We start from the raw sequence: 19,332 nt of genomic DNA, 5'->3' as shown, positions 1-19,332 counted from the left end.
CAGCAAAACTGATTAAGCTTTTTCCTGCATTTCCTGCCAATCTTTCATTTCAGTGTGTATCGTGTCAGCTAGGCAAGCATCACCAGACAACATTTCATGTATCTCATGACAGGAGCAGTTAGTTGTTTGGCATTGTTCATTCTAATGTTTGAGGTCCTTGTTCTGTAACTAGTTTATTTGGTTACAAGTAATTCCTTTCGTTCATCGATGATTTCAATAGATGTAATTGGGTGTATCTCCTTTGGGAGAAATCTGAGGTCTTGGATGCATTTTCATAACTTTTACAATGAAATAAAAAATTAGTTTGCCACTTCTATTCGTGTACTTTGTATTGATAAAAGGCTTGAATTCATGAACCAAAAATTTGATTGTTTTGTAAAAGTCAAGGGATTATTCATCAGTCATCATGTGTGGTTACTCTTCAGCAAAAGGAGTAGTTACACATAAAAAATGTCATTTGTTGGAAGTGGCATGTACAATATTACTTCGTATGAATGTATCCAAATCGTATTGGAGTGATGCAATCCTTACTGCTCATCAACAGGATGTCTTCTTCTGTTCTTGAAAGTAACATTTCCATACAGCTTTTACTTCTTTGTGCTCCACTTGCATTTGTTTTGCACATGTTTGGTCCATATAGAGATAAATTGTCACCTCGTGTAGTCAAGTGTTTTTTTTGGGATATTCTCGTATACAGAAGGGATGCAAATGTTTTTGTCCCTCTACAAGAAAACATTTGTATCTTTTGATGTAACATTTTTCGAGGATACTTCCTTCTTTGCATCTTCCTTCTTTCCACTATATATGTGGTTCCACCTACTACATGTGCAAAGTTGGTAATTCTTACACTTGCGGAGGATAGTCCAAAACCTTTACCTAGTGTTACTATTGAGAAATCACTACAAGTAATCATAAAGGACGGGTGCCCTCACCTTCGACTATTGTTCCCTCTCTTACACGGAACCATGAACCCATTTCGCCTGTAGATCTTGAGGTAAGTGATTAACATCTTCCTATTGCTCTTTTGAGCTTTTTATCTTAATAAAAATCAGCATCATTTCAAAAAAAAAAAAAAAAAACATCTTCCTATTGCTCTTCGAAAAGGTGTTTGAAAATGTACACGTTATCCATTGTCCAACTTCATTTCCTTCAATTTGTTGCCTAAATAGTATAAATTCTCTACACTATTCCTTCCTTAGTGCATGTGGCTCTCCTCTCCAAATAGGAAATAAGTCATGGATGTTGAAATAGAGGCACTGTTAGATAGGGGAGCATGGCAGTTGTATGATCTACCACCAGGTGCTAGTGTTGTTGGATGTAGAAGGGTGTATACGATGAAGTATAGTGCCAATAGATGTATCAAGAGATACAAGGCTAGATTGGTAGCTAAAGGTTACACACAGACCTATGGAATTGATGTGTTTGAGACTTTTTCTCCAATTAACAGATTATCCTCTGTCCAGATTTTGGTTTCTATTGATGTGAATCAGGGGTTGTCATTGTGTTAGCTTGACATTAAAAATGTTTTCTTGTATGGTGATCTGGAAGAGGAAGTCTAAAAAGGAGCAACCTCCCGGGTATAAGATTAATAAAGTTTGCATACTCAAGAAAGCTACATATGGTCTTAAACAAAGCTTGTGTGCATGGTTTGAAAATTTTAGCCAAGTTGTCATGTCCATTGGTTTTTCCTAGATTCACTGAAACTGTTCACTTTTTGTCCTGAAGTGGCCATCCGGTATTTTGGTGTTATTAGTATACACGGATGATATCATATTACCTGGCAATGATGTGATAGGTATTGAGGAGGTAAAAGCACATTTGGTAAAATATTTTTAGACTAAGGACCTTGGTTCGTTAAAATATTTTTTGGGAATTGAAGTAGTGAGAAGCAAGGCAGGTCTTTGTTAACACAGAGGAAGTACGTCACAGATATGTTGCAAGAGTATGGATTATTGGGTGTCAAACTGGTTGAAACTCCAATGAAAGTTGGACAAAATCTTCACAATGATCAGAGTGCTAAACTCAGTGGTAAGACGATTTATCACTGGCAAGTTGGCAAACTTATATATGCCAATGTTACTTGTCCAAACATTTCTTTTGTTGTCAACGTTGTTAATCAGTTCATAGAATGCCTACAAAAAATCCATTTGGAAGTTGCACAGAGGATCTTGAGATATTTGAAAGAGTCACCTGGAAAGGGTATCTTCTTTAAACCACATGATCACCTGAAGATAGAAGTTTTTTCAGATGCAGAGATATGCGGATTTCAAACTCGATAGAAAATCTACCACTAAGTATTGTGTGTTTCTTAGAGAAAACTTGATAAGCTAGAAAAGGCCAAGTATAAAGTAATGGCTCCTACTATCAGTGAATTAATGTGGGTAAGAGCAATGGTACAAAAGTTGAATTTTCATCAAGGTGAACCTATTACTATGTATTGTGACAATCAATCAGTGATATTTATTTTCGGGAATCCAATGTTTTATGAGAGGACTAAACACATTGAAGTGGATTGTCATTTTATTTGGGATGTTAGAATGAGGAAGGAAGTAGTCATTCCCTATGTTCAGTTTCGTGATCAACTTGAAATTGTGTTTAATAAAACTTTCGATAAATGTGAGTTTGTGATATTCTGTAACAAGTTGGGCCTTATGGGCATATATGCTCCAACTTGAGGGCAAGTGTTAGAAAAGCTATTGAGGGGTATTTTGGTCTTTTTATATCAGCAGATGTTCCTGAAATCTACATTATTTTATACTATATGTTTGATTATGTCATTAGGTTTAATTTCATGTAATTTGGTTATGTAAATTGGGAGACATAAGAGTTTAATTGATTTTAAAGTATGTAAGGGTATTTTTGTACTTTGTTAAACCTCACTTAATAAATAGAAGAAGGGGTCAAGCTAGACTCAGAATTGAGGTCTCTTTCTTCCCTCTCCACTTCTCTCTCAATTCCTCTCTTCCTCTCCTCAATCTTACCTTTTTTCACTTAAGAAACCTTTTCTTAATGAAGCTTGAGAAACATATTGTGCAGATCACTATCAAATGACTTCTCTAGGGACTATGCACACAGCAATGTAACTAGTGTACATTAACTCCATAAATCTTCTAACATCTAAAATGCATAAACCCTCAACCAGAGGTTCCTTCTTGGGAAGATCAAAGACAACCTCAGCTGTTGATTATAAGTGTTTTATACCAAAGTCCAGAAGTTTGAATAACCATGATTTTATCACAAAACTCTCTTGTATTATAGGAAAAAGGATTCCCAAGAACATTTGATAGCGACGTTGTATCTTAAGAGGTTATGTCTATGGTTAACTTCATGGATATTCACTTAATATTATCACAAACAATTAAATTATTTGTATATTTAAAATGACACTTTAAGAGTCATACCTCAGGTACAAGCGCTGTGCCAAAGCGAGCTGTACGTGTTGGATACACACAATCATACATGTCAGCACCCAAAGCACTGCAAACCACTATATCCAGAGGATATCCTACACCCTGCCACATGAATTTCATAGAACTTTGATAAAAGAAAATGAAATAAGAGTCTTGTGAACTGCCACTCCTGTTTCAATGAAATTTTAATATCAAATACATGTCTAAATACCACAGTTGTATTGTCAGCGTGCCAAACATTTGAACTAAAATACAATTACTGACATTACAACCTACCCAAAAATGTGAACTACTTCTAATTTTCAATTTGTCCCACTTCTTCAATGATGAGATTAGAGATTAGATATTTGTGCCCCCCCCCCTGAAATTTATGTCAAGTGATCCAATCCAGTGGTATATCAGTGTATGGGCAGCTTAGTCACAATGCCTCTCTCTCTAAAACGTTGACTTAGACATGTTTGTATCTTAAAATTTATGCTTAGTTTATAAAACGTTGACTTAGTTTATGCTTATTTTCTCTCTATTCACAAATTAAGCCTTCCCATCATTCTCAAAAAAGAACAGCAAGCAGAATTTTATTAATGAGAGAAGCAGAGCGTGGGGGAACAATGCTGAAAGGGTTAAAACCAAAACTACCCTTCATTAAATTTTTCACAAAAATGGGTTTGACTTGCCCCTTATTTTGTGCTTCTCATGGTATTACCCATCAAATGTTTTGCCCTTATACACCACAACAAAACGGGGTAGCTAAACATAAACATAGACATCTCCTTTAGGTTATAAGGACACTATTACTGCATATGAATGTTCCTAAATCTTTTTAGGGAGATGCAGTTTTAGCTTCAAGTTACTTAGTTAATCGTATGCACTCATCTATTTTGAGTGGTCAGGTTCCTCTTTAGGTATTAAAGCCCAATTGTAAATTGTTTAATGTGGCTCCTCATATTTTTAGATGTACTTGTTTTGTTCATATGTTTGGAACTTCGGTTCATAAGTTGTCACCTCGGTTTGTCAAATGTGTTTTTTTGGGATATTCCCATCAACAAAAAGGGTACAAATGTTACGATCCTATTCGACGAAAGACATGTGTCAGCCGACGTGACCTTCTTTGAACATATTTCGTATTTTTCATCATCTACTGAGCTTCTTGTATCACCTGAATCTCCTTCAGACAATCTTGTTCTTGTTGCAATTTTGGATGCAGTTCTTCATTGCCTCTTCGCGTTTACAGTCGTCGCTCTCATGCTCCTGTAGTGCCTCCAGCAATTACCTCTACAGAGCTCTCTTCTCATATTCCACCAGCTTCCTATTGCCTGTAGATCTTGTTGTCACTTATTTGGACCTGCCTATTAGTCTACAAAAAGGTAAACGATCTTTTACTTCTCATCCGATATTCAAATATGTGTCTCTTGATTTTTGGTCCCCATCCTTCAAGTCTTTTGTTATGTCATTGTCTACTTCACATATACCTCGTTCAGTACAGGAAGCCTTGTGCTCTCCAAAATGGAAATAAGCTATTGATGATGAGATGAGTGCTTTGGTGTCTCGGGGAACATGGCGTCTATGTGATCCACCTGTAGGAGCAGCTATTGTAGGGTGTCGTTGGATTTATATTATCAAATATAATGTTGATGGCTCTATTGAACGGTACAAAGCTCAACTGGTAGCGAAGGGATATACGCAAACTTTTGGAGTTGATGTCTTTGAGACATTCTCTCCTGTGGCACGACTTACTTCAATACGTATCTTAATATATGAGCTTTTAATAAGGGTTGGCCTCTCTTTCAGCTCGATGTGAAGAATGTCTTTCTATATGGTGATCTACATGAGGAAGTGTATATGGAGCAACCTCCTAGGTATGTTGCTCAAGGAGGAGACAGGAAAGGTGTGTAAGCTACAAAAAGCTATTTATGGACTTAAACAGAATCCACGGGCCTAGTTAAAAAGTTTAGTGATGTGGTACTACAGTTTGGGTTCTATAGGAGCAATTGTGATCATTCTATGTTCCTACTTGAAAGGAAGATTGGTATGGTGGTTTTGATTGTCTATGTAGATGACATTGTGTTATCTGGTGATGATCATGATGGTATTACAAAAGTTAAACAATATCTAGCAACACATTTTCAGACAAAAGTATTTGGGCTCTCTCAAGTACTTCCTTGGCATTGGAGTCGCTCGTAGCAAGCAAGGTATTGTTCTTTCTCAGAGAAAATATATATTGGATATGTTATCCGTAGGTAAACTGATCTATGCTCAGTTACTAGACCGGATATCTCATTTGTTGTAGGAGTTGTGAGCCAGTTCATGGAAAATCCTCAAAAAATCCATTTAGTAGCTACTCAGAGAATTTTGAAGTACATGAAGGGTGCACCTTGAAAAGGTCTTTTGTATACTCAAGAATGAAAAAAGTTGATGTACTTGGGTATTCTGATGTCCATTATGTTAGGTGTAAGATGGATAGAAATTCTACGTCATGCTACTATTTTTTGTTGGAAGCAACCTGGTAAGCTGGAAAAGTAAGAAACAGACAGTTGTGGCTAGGTCAAGTGCAGAGGGCGAGTATCAAGCAATGGTTCATATAGTTAGTGAGTTTGTGTGGATTAAGTATGTGCTTCTTGAGTTTGGTTTTACCTTACCTTACCCTATGGTTATGAATTATGATAACCAGGCAGCTTTTTTTATTGCCAACAACCCTGTATTCCATAAGAGAATGAAACATATAGAGGTTGACTGCTACTTCATTACAAATGCAGTTATGCAGGGGAAGGTGGTAACTCCTTATGTAAAGTCTTTAGACCATTTGGGAGATATATTTACCAACCCTTTGGGAAGACGTGAACATGTACCCATTAGTAACAAGGCAGGATTGTTTGATATCTACTCTCCAGCTTGAAGGGGAGTGTTAAAATACAAGTCTAGTAGTATTTTGGTTATTTTTCATATTTTCCACATTACATTTTCTCTTATAGTGTGGTTATTAGATAAAGAATGTCTTATTTTATCTCTAGTTAAATTTTTATTCAATTTAGACATCTATTTTAGGAGATATGTAATTTTGAGTATTGAGGGGCATTTTTGTCCTTTTGTAATTTTTCACTTAAGCCCTGATTATAAAGAAGCTAAACTGGCATTTTTGGCTTGGATTTCAAGACAACAAAATTGCTCCTCTTCAGAACTCTTTTTCCTCTTCTATTTTCTCCCCAAATCACATATTTTTCATAAATAAGCTTTAGTTTCCTCCGGGAATGATCACGATGAACAAACAAGTATCACCATAATTCTAGTATGTCGTCTCAGAATAAACAAAGAATGATCACAATGACTTCTGCGAAAATCTAATGCCATAACTACCTAGCTAAACTTGTCAAACCATATTGGCTTAAGACTATAAATGGTTTTATTCAACTTACATACCTTTCCAATTTCCCCTAAGTCACATACCTAGGAGGTTGCTCCATATACACTTCCTTATCCAGGTCACCATATAAGAACGTATTTTTAATATCCAACTGAAGGAAAGGTAAACCCTGGGTCACAGCCACTAAAACGAGAATTCGAACATAGGATAATCGGGCGACAAGGGAGAAGGTTTCAAATACGTCAACACCATAAGTTTGGGTATACCTTTTAGCGAACAAGATGAGAATTATACCATTCCATAGATCCATCAACATTGTATTTCACTGTATATACCCAATGACAACTCATAAATATAGCATCCATTTGTATGTCCACGGCCTGTTTTCACAACAGAGATAACAAAGTTTCCTACACAGATGAAGGAATAGTACACAAAGACAATGATAGAGCAAACTCTTTAAAGGACCCAAACAAAGAATCGAAACAAACAAACTAAGAAATAGGCTACTAAGTACATGTACAAACAACTTTACGAACAGCCACTAGAAGATGCAAATCACTTACCTTAGGTGCCTCAGACGAAGAAGGTACTAGCACAGGTTGTGAAGAGGAAGGCTTGGCTTTTGTGGTGCCTTCGTATATTTTGTGCAGTGATACACCTATAACGATTTGGATGATTTAACTAGCACGAGACTAGGAACGTCCTCCACAAGGCTAGAAGCAACAGGATCCGAATGAAGAATAACACTAGGTAAAGTAATAGGCGTGGAAAAATATGGCATATTTTCAAAAAATGTAACATTAGGTGATACAAAGGTTTTTCTCGTAGATATTTATATCCTTTTTGTGTTAGAGAATATCCCAAGAAAACATGTTTGATAGCTTTGGGAGAAAGTTTATCAATTGTAGTACAAGCACATGACAAAACAGACACAATCAAAAACTCAAGGACACAAAGGAAACAACTCATTGTCATGTTTGAGCATATAGAACCACTGAGTACTGAAAACAACATCCTGTTAATAAGAAAACAAGCAGTGGGAATTGCATCACCCCAATAAGACTTAGGGAGATGCATATGAAACAACATGTGCATGCAACTTCGAGCAAATGGCTATTTTTCCTTTGTAACTTAGGGTATCTTCACAGAAGCTCTCTAGAAGAAGTCTTTCAATCCTTTGTAACAAGCTTGGGCTTCTAGTTATCCATGCCCCAACTTGAGGCAGAGTGTAGAGAGAATGCCACTATTGTCATTAGTAATGTTTTGTTGTTTTATTTCTAGTGTAACTTCTCTAAAGGTTATTTCTGTCATTTAACTTTTAAAGTAACTTATTTTATGTTATAAGCACAACAGCCTATTAGACTTTATACATTTTACTCCAGCACTGAGGTGAGCTTTGCTCTAATACTACATTAATAAGATTTTTTTTTTGAAATACATTAATAAAATTGATGCGGGCAATAACTAATTTCTGTGACTGACACACTTCTCCAAAACTCCCCTTTTTCCACTTCTACATAGTAATACTACGTTAATAAGATTTTTTTTTTGAAATACATTAATAAAATTGATGCGGGCAATAACTAATTTCTGTGACTGACACACTTCTCCAAAACTCCCCTTTTTCCACTTCTACATAGATAACATGCACAAACAAACATAAATAAGATAACCATTTTTCACCATAACATAACGAGGTTTGTCCTCGGGTAATGCAGCAGTGCACTGGGCAACAACTCGCCAAAATGAATCTTTATCTTCACCTCCTGCAAGACCACCAATAGCATAGCTGTCACAAAGTAACTTCCTAAATCAGTTCCTCAATGTCACTGAATACAGTTCTTGGAACATAATTACTTTTTATTTAATTCTGAAAATTAGCTAAGCCAGATTGCCCAGCCTACACATTAAGGGGTAATAAATAATAAAAACTAAGTAAAATACTTACATACCCTGGTAAATTTCGATCTACCAAACCTCTCACACATATATCTCTGTACAAATGCGCAACAGAATCACTGATATCAGGTATCCAGTAAAGAAAGAAAAAGTATTTTAAATTGGTAGCATCATATTTAGTGTGCTATGTTACACGCCAACTTTTCACACTCCAAAATATAGAAAATCTCAAATACATATGGACTAACTCACCTGAGTACCGGATCTAATCCTCCTTGTACAATCCCAAATAAATTCTGTTCATGGGGCCTCTTGTGAGCTGTTCTTTCAATGTAAAGACATCAAGTATGTAAGTGAGTATGGATCAGTATTCTACTGGCAAAAAGTCCACCTTTAAAGTTCTTTGAAAGGACAATTTCCCAGAAAGACAAAAAGCTTTAACACAAATACAAAAAGAAAGCTGCAGTTTCATGATTATAAGAATGACACTAAAAAATGGAAAGAAAGATCAAACATTTAGGGGCAGCCAAAAATCAGTTGGGGAGATTATTGAAAGCGCCACTAATTCTATCATATCCTGGGGTCACATCTTTGGCTTCTTCCCCTTATTAACTAGGTCAATTATCCAGCTGAATTCAAGTGAGGTAATCCAATTTAGTGACTACCCTCCATAAAAAATGGCCACCTGGTCTCCCCTCCTAGAAGCTAGATGAAATTGAATTTCAATGGTAGGTCAAAAGGTAATCCGGAGCTCATTGGTATAGGAGACATTATAAAAGATTCGAACAGGTAAAATCTATTACTAAGGCATTACTTTTTCAGTTGGGCTCTGTAAACAATTGAAGCAGAAATAAAAGCATTACTAACATGAGTTAAATTAAATTCTTAGCATCAGTAATAAAATGGTATATCACTCCCTTCACCCATGGATAAGGCACATTTTTTTATGAAATCAAGGCAGTTTTTTTTCCGACTTCAGATCTCTTGGGTGCAAAACAGCTACATCAGGTGTTAGCGGTTGAATTATGAAAAAGGTTAGTTTGGTCATTTCACATTTCTCAGATTGTCCTTCTATGATAGGAGTAATTTTTTCTTGGAATATGTGTTTTATGGTTCAATTTTTAGTTATTTCTGAGTTGTAATTAGGGAGTTATGGTGACTTGGGTATAGGAAGGCATTTATGTACTTTTAACACATTATGACTTCAGTTAGGGTTATTAAGAAGGGTTTGAATCACAGACCCTTCAATAAGTACTACAGGCTGCAAACTCTTCCTCTCTCTCTTGTGTTCTCCTTTCTCTCTTTTTTTCTCTCTATTTCTTCTCAATTTTCTACTTTTACATAGTAAAACAGCACTTAGATCCAATTGCAGAGAGTTTCCAGTAATCTTTGCAGAGAGTTTCCAGTAATCTTTTCTCCTCTCCCTTAGTCTGAGTCTGAGACTACTTTAGGAAAGGGGATTTTCGAAATTCTCTATTGATTGAATTAAATCTTTCCTTATTCCTTTGTGCCATGACCCTATGATTGATGGCTTGTGTACCAATTGAACAGTTTTACGATTATTTGTACCCCAAGAGGGTTGTATTTTGGGATTTTCCCCAACCCTCATCTGCGTAGGCCCCCAAACCTGTGCTCGTTGCCTACATCATCCTTTGGATGCTAACATCATCTATTGGAGATTCTTGCTATTTTTTTGTTGAATTACTACCGTTGAGAGGATACTTGAATACTAATGATTTGATTTGAAGTTTGTCTACCTTAATCGTAAGCATTGTGGACCCCACCTTGTTTGTTCAGGCAATTTATTGTGTTTTGGTGAATCTTTTGTACTGGTTGGTGTGTTAACTTGTTTTAGATCGATTGATATGTGCATTGACTAGTTTTGTTGTAAATTATGGCTGATTCCAATGAAGTTATTACTCCTGCCAAAGAGTCTAATAATTCTGAAGGTTAAAGAAACTACATGACTTTTTTATTAAGCAAATCTTTTAAAACTTTTTATTTTCCTTAAATACAACGTCCTCTATATTTTTTTAGGACATTTTGGGTATTAAAATCCCCACACGTTGGATTCGAAGAAACCTGTCCCTTTTTGGCAGTTTTTTTCCCATTTTGTCCCCTACCCACAGGATGATTGGCAAACCTCATCCCCCGATTGTCGAATTGGGTCAGGTCAAGTTCCCCACTAAACCCGATCCAGTCCCCACCCCTAGTTCAAAGGCACCCTATTGACCATTTTCTCCTTCATTGTTACTTCTCTTGGCATATATGGACCTTATTCTTCAACAAGTTCAAATTTTCCAAATGTGTTCTAGGTTCGCTCCACTAACTCACCCTTCTCAGCACCGGCCTCATGCTCCCCCAGCTCGGCCACATCATGTTCCAGACAAGCCTTATCATTATTCCCCGGAAAATTTGGTTCACACGAAACTTGAGAATCTTCAAGAACTCCTCATCTTCCTGGCTTATGGTCGCAAAAAACCGCTTCCTCCACTTGGTTCTTGGCTTGGATCCCTTAAAGCTTTTGAGGAGGTTGGATCAGCTACTACATATGTGACCGGCTTCAAGTTTCTTGCATCTCCCATCCAAGACCTACCAAGATTGTTGTCTTGGAACCTCCCGATTTTGGCAACATTTAACTAAACTATGATGGCTCCTCTATTGGCAACCCAAGCCCCTCTACTTTTGGAGGCGTCTTTAGAGCCTTGCTCGGCTCCATATTGGCTTCTTCTTATGCTAGTCCTCTCGATGTCTCCAACTCCATCACTGCTGAGCTTCAAACCCTCCGCCAATGTCTCTTGGTTTTCAAAGACAAACTTCGTGGCAGTCCCCTCCATGTTGAATGTGACTCGAGCTGTGTTATCAACTGGTGTACTGGTTTGAAGGAGCCACCCTAGTGTCATTGGGCTTGCAATTTTGAAATTCAGGATCTTGCCAAATCTATTGGTCACACTTGGAGTCATGCTCCTAGAATGGCTACTGATTTAGCTCACTCTTTTGCTCGAGAGGGTGTTTCCTTCAATCTCTCTCTGTTTGGAGCCCCCCTCTCCCCTCTTTTGTTGTGTTCTGCCCTTGGGACTTTCGAATAAAAATTCACTTTTCTCAACAAAAAAAAACTAATGGATCATAAAATTATAGGACTTTTACCAACCACAACCCCTTCTTACAAATAGGCAACAGCATAGGAATATGAATGGGCTTGGACTTGCTATAAAGTCATGATAGCTTGAGTCAATTTAGCTCAAAACACCTAGCCAATGATACAAGGCCCACTCTCAAACTTTTTTTTTTTAAGTGGTGAGAAAATTTTATGAAGAAAGGCAATACCAACGACGCCCCCAAAAAGGCAACTTAGTTATTAAAAATCTAAATGCTGAAATGTACATCCATATTTGGCTAGCTGATCAGCAACTAAGTTTGTTGATCAGAGCACATGAGACCATGAGATTGAAATGGAGCTCACTATGTCCATGATGCGAAGAAATTGCTGCTCATACCATCACAAGTAGACAGAATTTCCTTCAGCCCCCAAGATGACCACTTTGAAGTCCCCCCTTTTTTTGAGAGTGAAGACAATTGTATTAAAAAGCCCAAAGGTAAAACCCAAAAAAATCAAACAGGGGGATCCCTGTTTGATATTTTTTGTAGAAAAAGATTTGTCTAGGGTACAACAAGATGATAGTAGAATCTACGCTTCATGATCTGTAATCATGAAGGGTAGATTTTACTATCATCTTGTTGTCCCCTAGGCAAATCTTATTCTACTTCTGCTGAAGTCCATGGCCTCCCCAATGGATCGACCTTTTTTTACCCTTCATGATTACGGATCAATCCCCTACCCTGTCCAGCCTTGGGATCCTATGAAAGCTGCCATCAAAATAGTTTTTAGCATTCTAGCTGAGGAGAGTCCACTGGGATAATCTTCCCAATTCTGTGAAGACTATAACTACCTATTAAATTGGGTCCAAGGCCCTATCCCAAAATGACTAGTCACCTGAGGAAACCTCTTTCCCAACTAATAAACTCAGGATCTCTGTACTCACTAATCCATGTGGGACTATTCCTTAACACTCTCCCTCACATGTAGATCCCCTTTTTGTGGTTCTACAAGTGGATAATTTAGGAGTAGGCAGTTTAGGTGTAGACCCTCTTTTTGTGGCTCTACAAGTAAATAGTTTAGGTGTAGGCCCTCTTTTGTGGCTCTACAAGTAGATAATTTAGGTACAGGCCCACATATGAGTACCTGCTCTGATACCATATTAAATTGGGTTCAAGGCCATATCTCAAAATGACTAGTCACCTTAGGAAACCTCTTTCCCAACTAATAAACTCAAGATCTTTGTACTCATTAATCCATGTGGGACTATTCCTTAACACTACCAATGGTTCTCCTATTCCCTCTTATAATAGCACTAGGAAGCTCATTAATGTCTCCTACCAAATTGCTCTATTGATGGATCAAATGAACAATCTTCTCAATAACACCTCGCAAAGAACGGGATTAAGCTGAAAAGGAGAGGTCATTTTTTACTGGCCATTGGCCTCATGGGAAGGCATCAAGAGTAACCTCACAACAGCAGTTTGAGAGGTAAAAGCTACTGGACAAGAAGTTGGTAAAAGTGGCTGCCATGCAATATTTGAGGCCAAATCTTCTTGGAAAAGAATTCCACACTTCCCGGGCAAGCAGGCAATGGAGTAGTAGTTAATCAATGGATTCATTGGCAGTACTGCAGCACTTACATTGGTTGTTCATTGAGCTGGTAGCCCCTTCTTTGGATTTGATCACACAACAAGATCCTCTCTTGGAGCACACACCAGATGAAAATTTTCAGTTTCAGATATTACACTTCCAAGCAACAGACGGAATGCTGAACATATCTGAAGGTCTATTGAAACAGATAAGAGTAGCAAGATGCTACTGTAAAACGACCAGCATTATTTGCTGTCCAGATTAACTTATACTCTCCAGGCCCCTTAAAAAAAGAATCTATCTGGTTCAGCAAGGAACTCACCAGCAGCACTAACCTCCAGGTCATATAGATGCCTTCTCAAGTTAAGGTTCCAGCCTTCAGCTTCCACATCAGTGGGATCACTTCAGACTTGGGTCTAGATAACGCAGTACAATCTGGCTATGGTGAGCTGTACCACAACAAGAGAAGTGCAAGTCAGCCAAGGGTTCCCAGAATCTCACTGTGCTACCCAAACTAACCCAAACCTGATGTGACAAACATAATTCCCGTGGGAAACAATGTCCTTCCGGATGTGCTAGGACAAGCAGGAGCTGCTGGGCGAATGTATGTCTTGCAACATGGTACTTTGAACCACTAATTCATCCAAATGCTAGAGTTCTTAATATAAAACCACCACATCAACTTTGCAATTGAGGCACTGTTGAGTGGTTGCAGCTTCGTAATGCCCAACCAATATCTTTCCTCCCAGTTGACCTACTCTCAACTTAAGTCCAGGATTTTCCAAGTTCAATGGCTATATGAGATTTTTACCTACGAACACACTCTTTTATGTCTACACCAAACAACACAAGCAAACATGCACAGGCCTAAGCCATGTAGTGCACAGACAATGCACAATATAGAAATAAAATGACTAGCCAAAGATATGAGGGCTACTCTCAACTCAAGTCCAGGATTTTCCAAGCCCGCAACCTATGTCAGATATTACCCTGTAGCACACCCTTCCATGTCCACGCCCAACATTATAAGCAAATATGCATGGGCCTAAGGATTGTAGTAAAAAGACATGTCATGCCTAGTTCTAATACATTCCTCCCAAGAACAAGTAGCCAATAAGAGGCTTTCTCTCAACTCTGAAGCCAAGTCTCTGAAGCCTACAGTCGTGTGTCTTAGCATACAATTCTTGACCTTTTACCCAACAAGAAATTGATATGCAGAAAAACAAGGTGATGGAACTAAATAACCACAAAAAAAAAAGGTTAACTAAACTAAGAAAAACATTAATTTTTTGTCATATTCTTAAAAAAAAGACAAAAAAAAGAAGAAGGAACTTTTTTTTGAGGAAAAATTTGTGTGTGTATATATATATATATATATAAAACAAAGAAAAGAGGAATACAACCTATCAAGAAGGTGGAACTCTTTTTTTTTTTTTTTTTGATAAAGATGTATTATATTAACAAGAGAAAAAAATTACGAAGGAAGAGGGAGCAAATCCCTAACAACAAGAGATTGAAGGGACACTCCCTGCTTCGCAAGCACATCTGCTACCGAATTTGCAGATCTCGGATTGTGTGACCAAATACAAGAAAGTAATGAGGTAATATCTAAAATCTCCTGAAAGATGTCCCAATGCCTCCACGGCGGAAGGGAAGCACATTGGCACCAACCAATGACTACCTTGGAGTCCCCTTAAATGTGAATTGGACCACTACAGTTGCTTGAACTCAATGAACAGACATTTACTCAGTAAAGTAGTACATAAAAGGAAAATGCATTATGTTGTACAATTGCACCTGCTATGCATCTATCTATCCAACGAAGAGTTCGATACATTGCCTCTTCAATTCTTGGACCTGTGATTGTTGTCTTCACAACGTCATCAAGAGCCATAATAATATCTGCTCCAATGCTGTTCTGCAAAAGTTGCACAAGTAGCTCCATCACGTGTTTGATTATCAAGTTATTGAGCACAAAAACCAATAAAAAAGAAAAGCCAAATTTCAGATTATAGAAATAAATTATAAAAAAGGAATAATTAATGATTTTAATGGTCTCAGTGTCTCGATATTGAATCATTTAGAGAAAACCATGTGATTTGAATTTTTGAATTATTTATTCGAGAGTTTCAGTCTCAATGTCATGCATGCAGAAGGTAGAAAATTTTAAAGCAAGTTAATGAAAATTACTAATGAGAGTTTGTCATTTCAGTGTATTTAACATAACAAGTTATCATGTGAATATGGGGAGGACCACATCTAATTTTCACTATGAGAACCAGCGACCAACCATGAATGACACGAAGAAGAGATGTCTCTAAAATTAACCTCTAATTGTTCATTGAATCATGTCTAGAAATATGCAACATTAGCTGTCTTTGATCTATGCCAAATTGCACCAACATGATAATATCACTAATGAGTGTTTGACTATTTGGTGTGTCTGTGTATCCAACACAACAACTTATCATGACAATTATGGAAGGGTCAAATCATATTTTAACAAAGAGAACATGCCACTAACCATGGATGACATAAATAAAAGATATTGCTCAAATTTGCCTCTAATTGTTCCTTGGATCATTACATTTAAAAATATGCAACAAATTGAAACCAACTCAGTATGACCAATACTCTAGGACAAGTAATTCAAGTAATGCCAACTTGAAGAGGGTAGTTCATCACAACTGAACAGTTCAGATCATGTGAATTTTATGTGAATCTCATATTCTGGCTGATTACAAAAAACAAAAAAAAATGTTTGATGAGTCTCTGTATATAGACTAACACTATTTAAAATGCACTAATATGAGCAGATAAATCCCACATAAAGAGCACACAAAAGTTAGAGTAGTCTCATAAACATGGTCTTTTTTTAAACAAAAAAAAAAAAAAAAAGTGTACAACCACAGCAAGATCACAGAAAAATATTCAAAGATAAATAAATAACATATATAACTTACTTGGATATGGATAGACTCTTCAGGTGTTAAGAGCATAGGTTTCCCATCAACAGGTGACTGACATCAAAAAGTGACAGCAAGAAAACAAAGAACAAAATACTCTCAGGTCAGGATCCTGAAAATGGAAGATATATGTACAAAAAATTGTTTCCTAATTTAGAAACTCAAACATGATAGAACTGTCATATTTAGCAGGTGATAATGTATCAGAAACTTTCAAAACCAACAAGCAAGTGGAACAACAAACAAACACATGATAAGAAATAACTATGACAGAATGTGGGACTATGTTGATTGTAAACATCTTTTTTTTTAAGAAGAAGTGTGTAGATAGATTAAAAAGAAATAAAGTACAAACAAACCTATGTCTGGGGGCCTGCCTCCATAGCAAAGTGTTGGAGTGAAATGCCCTCTTTGGCCTGGGTATCTGCCAAGTGATTGGCAGAGCAAGGAATGTGCTTCCAATTATAATTCAAATGAGAAAATAAATTACATATTTCTGAATACATATCCCAGTGAGGCCATGGGGACCTGATGGAATTCGCACACCAGTTGATGACCACATTTGAGTCGCCTTCAATGCAAAGTGGACCCAAGAGATGATTTGAGAAAATTTTGATTCCGTTTAATAGATAGTTCCATTGTTGTAGAGTCAGAGTTGCCAAGGGGGCCCGCATAAGAGAAGAGGAGGTCGTCATTCGCATTGTGAATAACTCCACAAAATCCCACAGGACCCAAGCATCTTAGAGCACTCCCATCAAAGTTAAGTTTGAACTGGCCTACAATTAACTGCCAATTTCCCCTGAAGTTGGTGCCACTAAAGTTTCTAAATTCTTTTCTTTTAAGGAGCCACATAGTTACTTGGCCAGAGATTTGCTCTGTCAGAACTTCGACAGGGGAGGATTTGAATTTGAATTTTCTCCTGTTACGTTCTTTCCAAAGTACCCATATGATATGACCAATACAAAATGATATAATTATTTTACCTAACTTTGGGAGTTTGGAATCGATAAGTGAGAGGATAGTATCTGGTAAATTTGCAGCAACACAGTATTGGAGCCCAATTTTATTTAAAAGGGAGGTCCAAACCGAATGGGCAAACTAACATGAGAGGAGAATGTGGTTGGCTGTTTCTGGGGCATCTTTACAGAAAGGGCAAAGTGGGTCCTAGATTTGGGTACCCCTTCAGATTAAAGAGTTAGAGGTTAGGATTTTATTTCTACAGGCGGTCCAGATGGAAAATTTTGCAAGTGGCGGGGCAAGGAGGTCTCAGGCAAAGGCCACAGGATGTTTTGGATATGTTGTGGATGTGTTGCATAGGAAATTGTAGGCAGAGGCAGTGGAGAAAGATCCTTTTGAGTACATAGTTCAAATTAAAATATCATTTGTGTTATTGGGCTTTCTTGCTGGAAGGCTATCAAGGAGCTCGGAGGCAAGAATGGCTTCAGGATTAGAGAGACGCCTTCTGAGGTTTAAATTCCAATCCCCACTATCTGACCAGATGTTCGAGATGAAGGCATCAGAGTTACCTGAAAGGCCAGAGATTGCTTCAAAGCTATATTTGAGACAGGATTGGCCAGTCCACTAATCATTCCAGAATTTTGTTGAGGTACCATTTCATATGTAGCATTTTACTACCTTTTTGAATTCAAGTAGTTTGACAATTTTTTTCAGGGAGAGCAAATAGAATCATCCCCCCTCAGTCCACCATCTAGAAAGCTGGCAAGAAAAAAGCCACAAAAGTTGCAACATGATATGCTCACTTGCAGGATTATAAGGGAATTACCTGAAATGTGACACCCTTTTCAGTAATGTCAGCTAAGTGCAACAAAGATACCTGAAACATCATTGCAAAAAAGGTTAGTGAAACCTCTATTTATCTGAATTAGGTAACCATTATGGGTGCAGAATGTAAGATACATGAAATGTGCTGAAGTGATCGAAAGAGAGTCCAGAAGCACTTAATAAACAATGAGTACATCCACATTTAGATGACAGTAAGAAAATGATGAGTAACTAAACCACTGAAGGAGCCTCAAACTCTTTTAGGGAGTATTTTAAAGACCATACGCATTTGAGAGAAAGCAATAGAAAGGAAAAAATTATTGAAATACCATCTGAAAGCCACCGGAGTCGGTCAGCAATGCTCTTGGCCAATTCATAAATTTGTGAAGACCACCTAATTCATCTATCAATTCTGATGTTGGTCGAAGTTCCAGATGGTAGGTATTCCCAAGAATTATTTGGCATCCAATCTCCTCCAGCTGACTAGTTGTCAAACCTTTTATAGTACCTAAAGAAATAACAATTGAAATTTTTTTCTGAGAAAAATGAGAAATTCATTGCAATGAAAGAGAAAAGTTCAAGATAAAATGAACTGCAGCGAAAGCATTCATAGACTAAAAGTTAAACATCAAATCAAAACAGCCCGTATCTGAACAAACAAATAGTCAACCAGTATTCTAGCTGGTACGAGTGACTCTCAACTGGATCGCAAAAAGAAACACCCATTTTTGCCAAACTATCAGCGAACCCATTTGCACTCCTCACAAGTATGCTCCCAACATAAAGAAGGTCAAGACACACACTTAAGACTTCATAATGAAGTGCCAAAAATGCCAAGGAGGTCCGATGCCCCTAGAGAACCACCAAATGAAAACTACACAATCAGCTTCCTCAATGAGAGGCAAATCCAAATGCTATCCTTAGACCTTCAACCCTTAAAGTAATGCACGAAACTCCACCTCTGTAGAGTCACATTCCACAAAAAGACCATAATATACTCCCATGATCTGACCAAAACAATCAGAAAAGATTCCCCCACCTCTTGCAGGACACAAATTCCCTTGAGACTAGCCACCAAAACTCAGCTTTAATCACTCCTCCATAGGGGTCTGCCAAGGCCATACTAGGCTATCTCTAGATTCAATAAAAGCAGCAATCTCTGGACAGTGTGACCACAAAACAGTGTTAGCAAATTGCTGCAGCAACTCAAAATTACTAACCCAA

General features: G+C 37.5%; 1 protein-coding gene across 3 annotated transcripts in view; it reads right to left on the bottom strand.

Annotated features, from left to right (window-relative positions):
- The window catches only part of LOC137941108 (uncharacterized), a 45,098-nt gene that overhangs the window by 18,193 nt on the left and 7,573 nt on the right, over positions 1-19,332 (bottom strand). For all 3 annotated transcript variants that reach the window (XM_068786370.1, XM_068786371.1, XM_068786372.1), the window contains 8 exons: positions 18,438-18,616; positions 18,110-18,160; positions 16,324-16,380; positions 15,158-15,278; positions 8,923-8,989; positions 8,724-8,765; positions 8,455-8,560; positions 3,402-3,512 (listed from right to left, as the gene is read on the bottom strand). In XM_068786370.1, the coding sequence (XP_068642471.1) occupies positions 3,402-3,512; positions 8,455-8,560; positions 8,724-8,765; positions 8,923-8,989; positions 15,158-15,278; positions 16,324-16,380; positions 18,110-18,160; positions 18,438-18,616 (734 nt within the window). The remainder of the gene's footprint in view (positions 1-3,401; positions 3,513-8,454; positions 8,561-8,723; positions 8,766-8,922; positions 8,990-15,157; positions 15,279-16,323; positions 16,381-18,109; positions 18,161-18,437; positions 18,617-19,332) is intronic.

Source organism: Aristolochia californica, unplaced genomic scaffold (assembly GCF_029961685.1).
Source record: "Aristolochia californica isolate CCGP_79_NKW_82.1479 unplaced genomic scaffold, dmAriCali1.0.hap1 SCAF_9, whole genome shotgun sequence".
NCBI lineage: Eukaryota > Viridiplantae > Streptophyta > Magnoliopsida > Piperales > Aristolochiaceae > Aristolochia > Aristolochia californica.
This window is presented reverse-complemented; position numbering and strand designations above follow the sequence as displayed.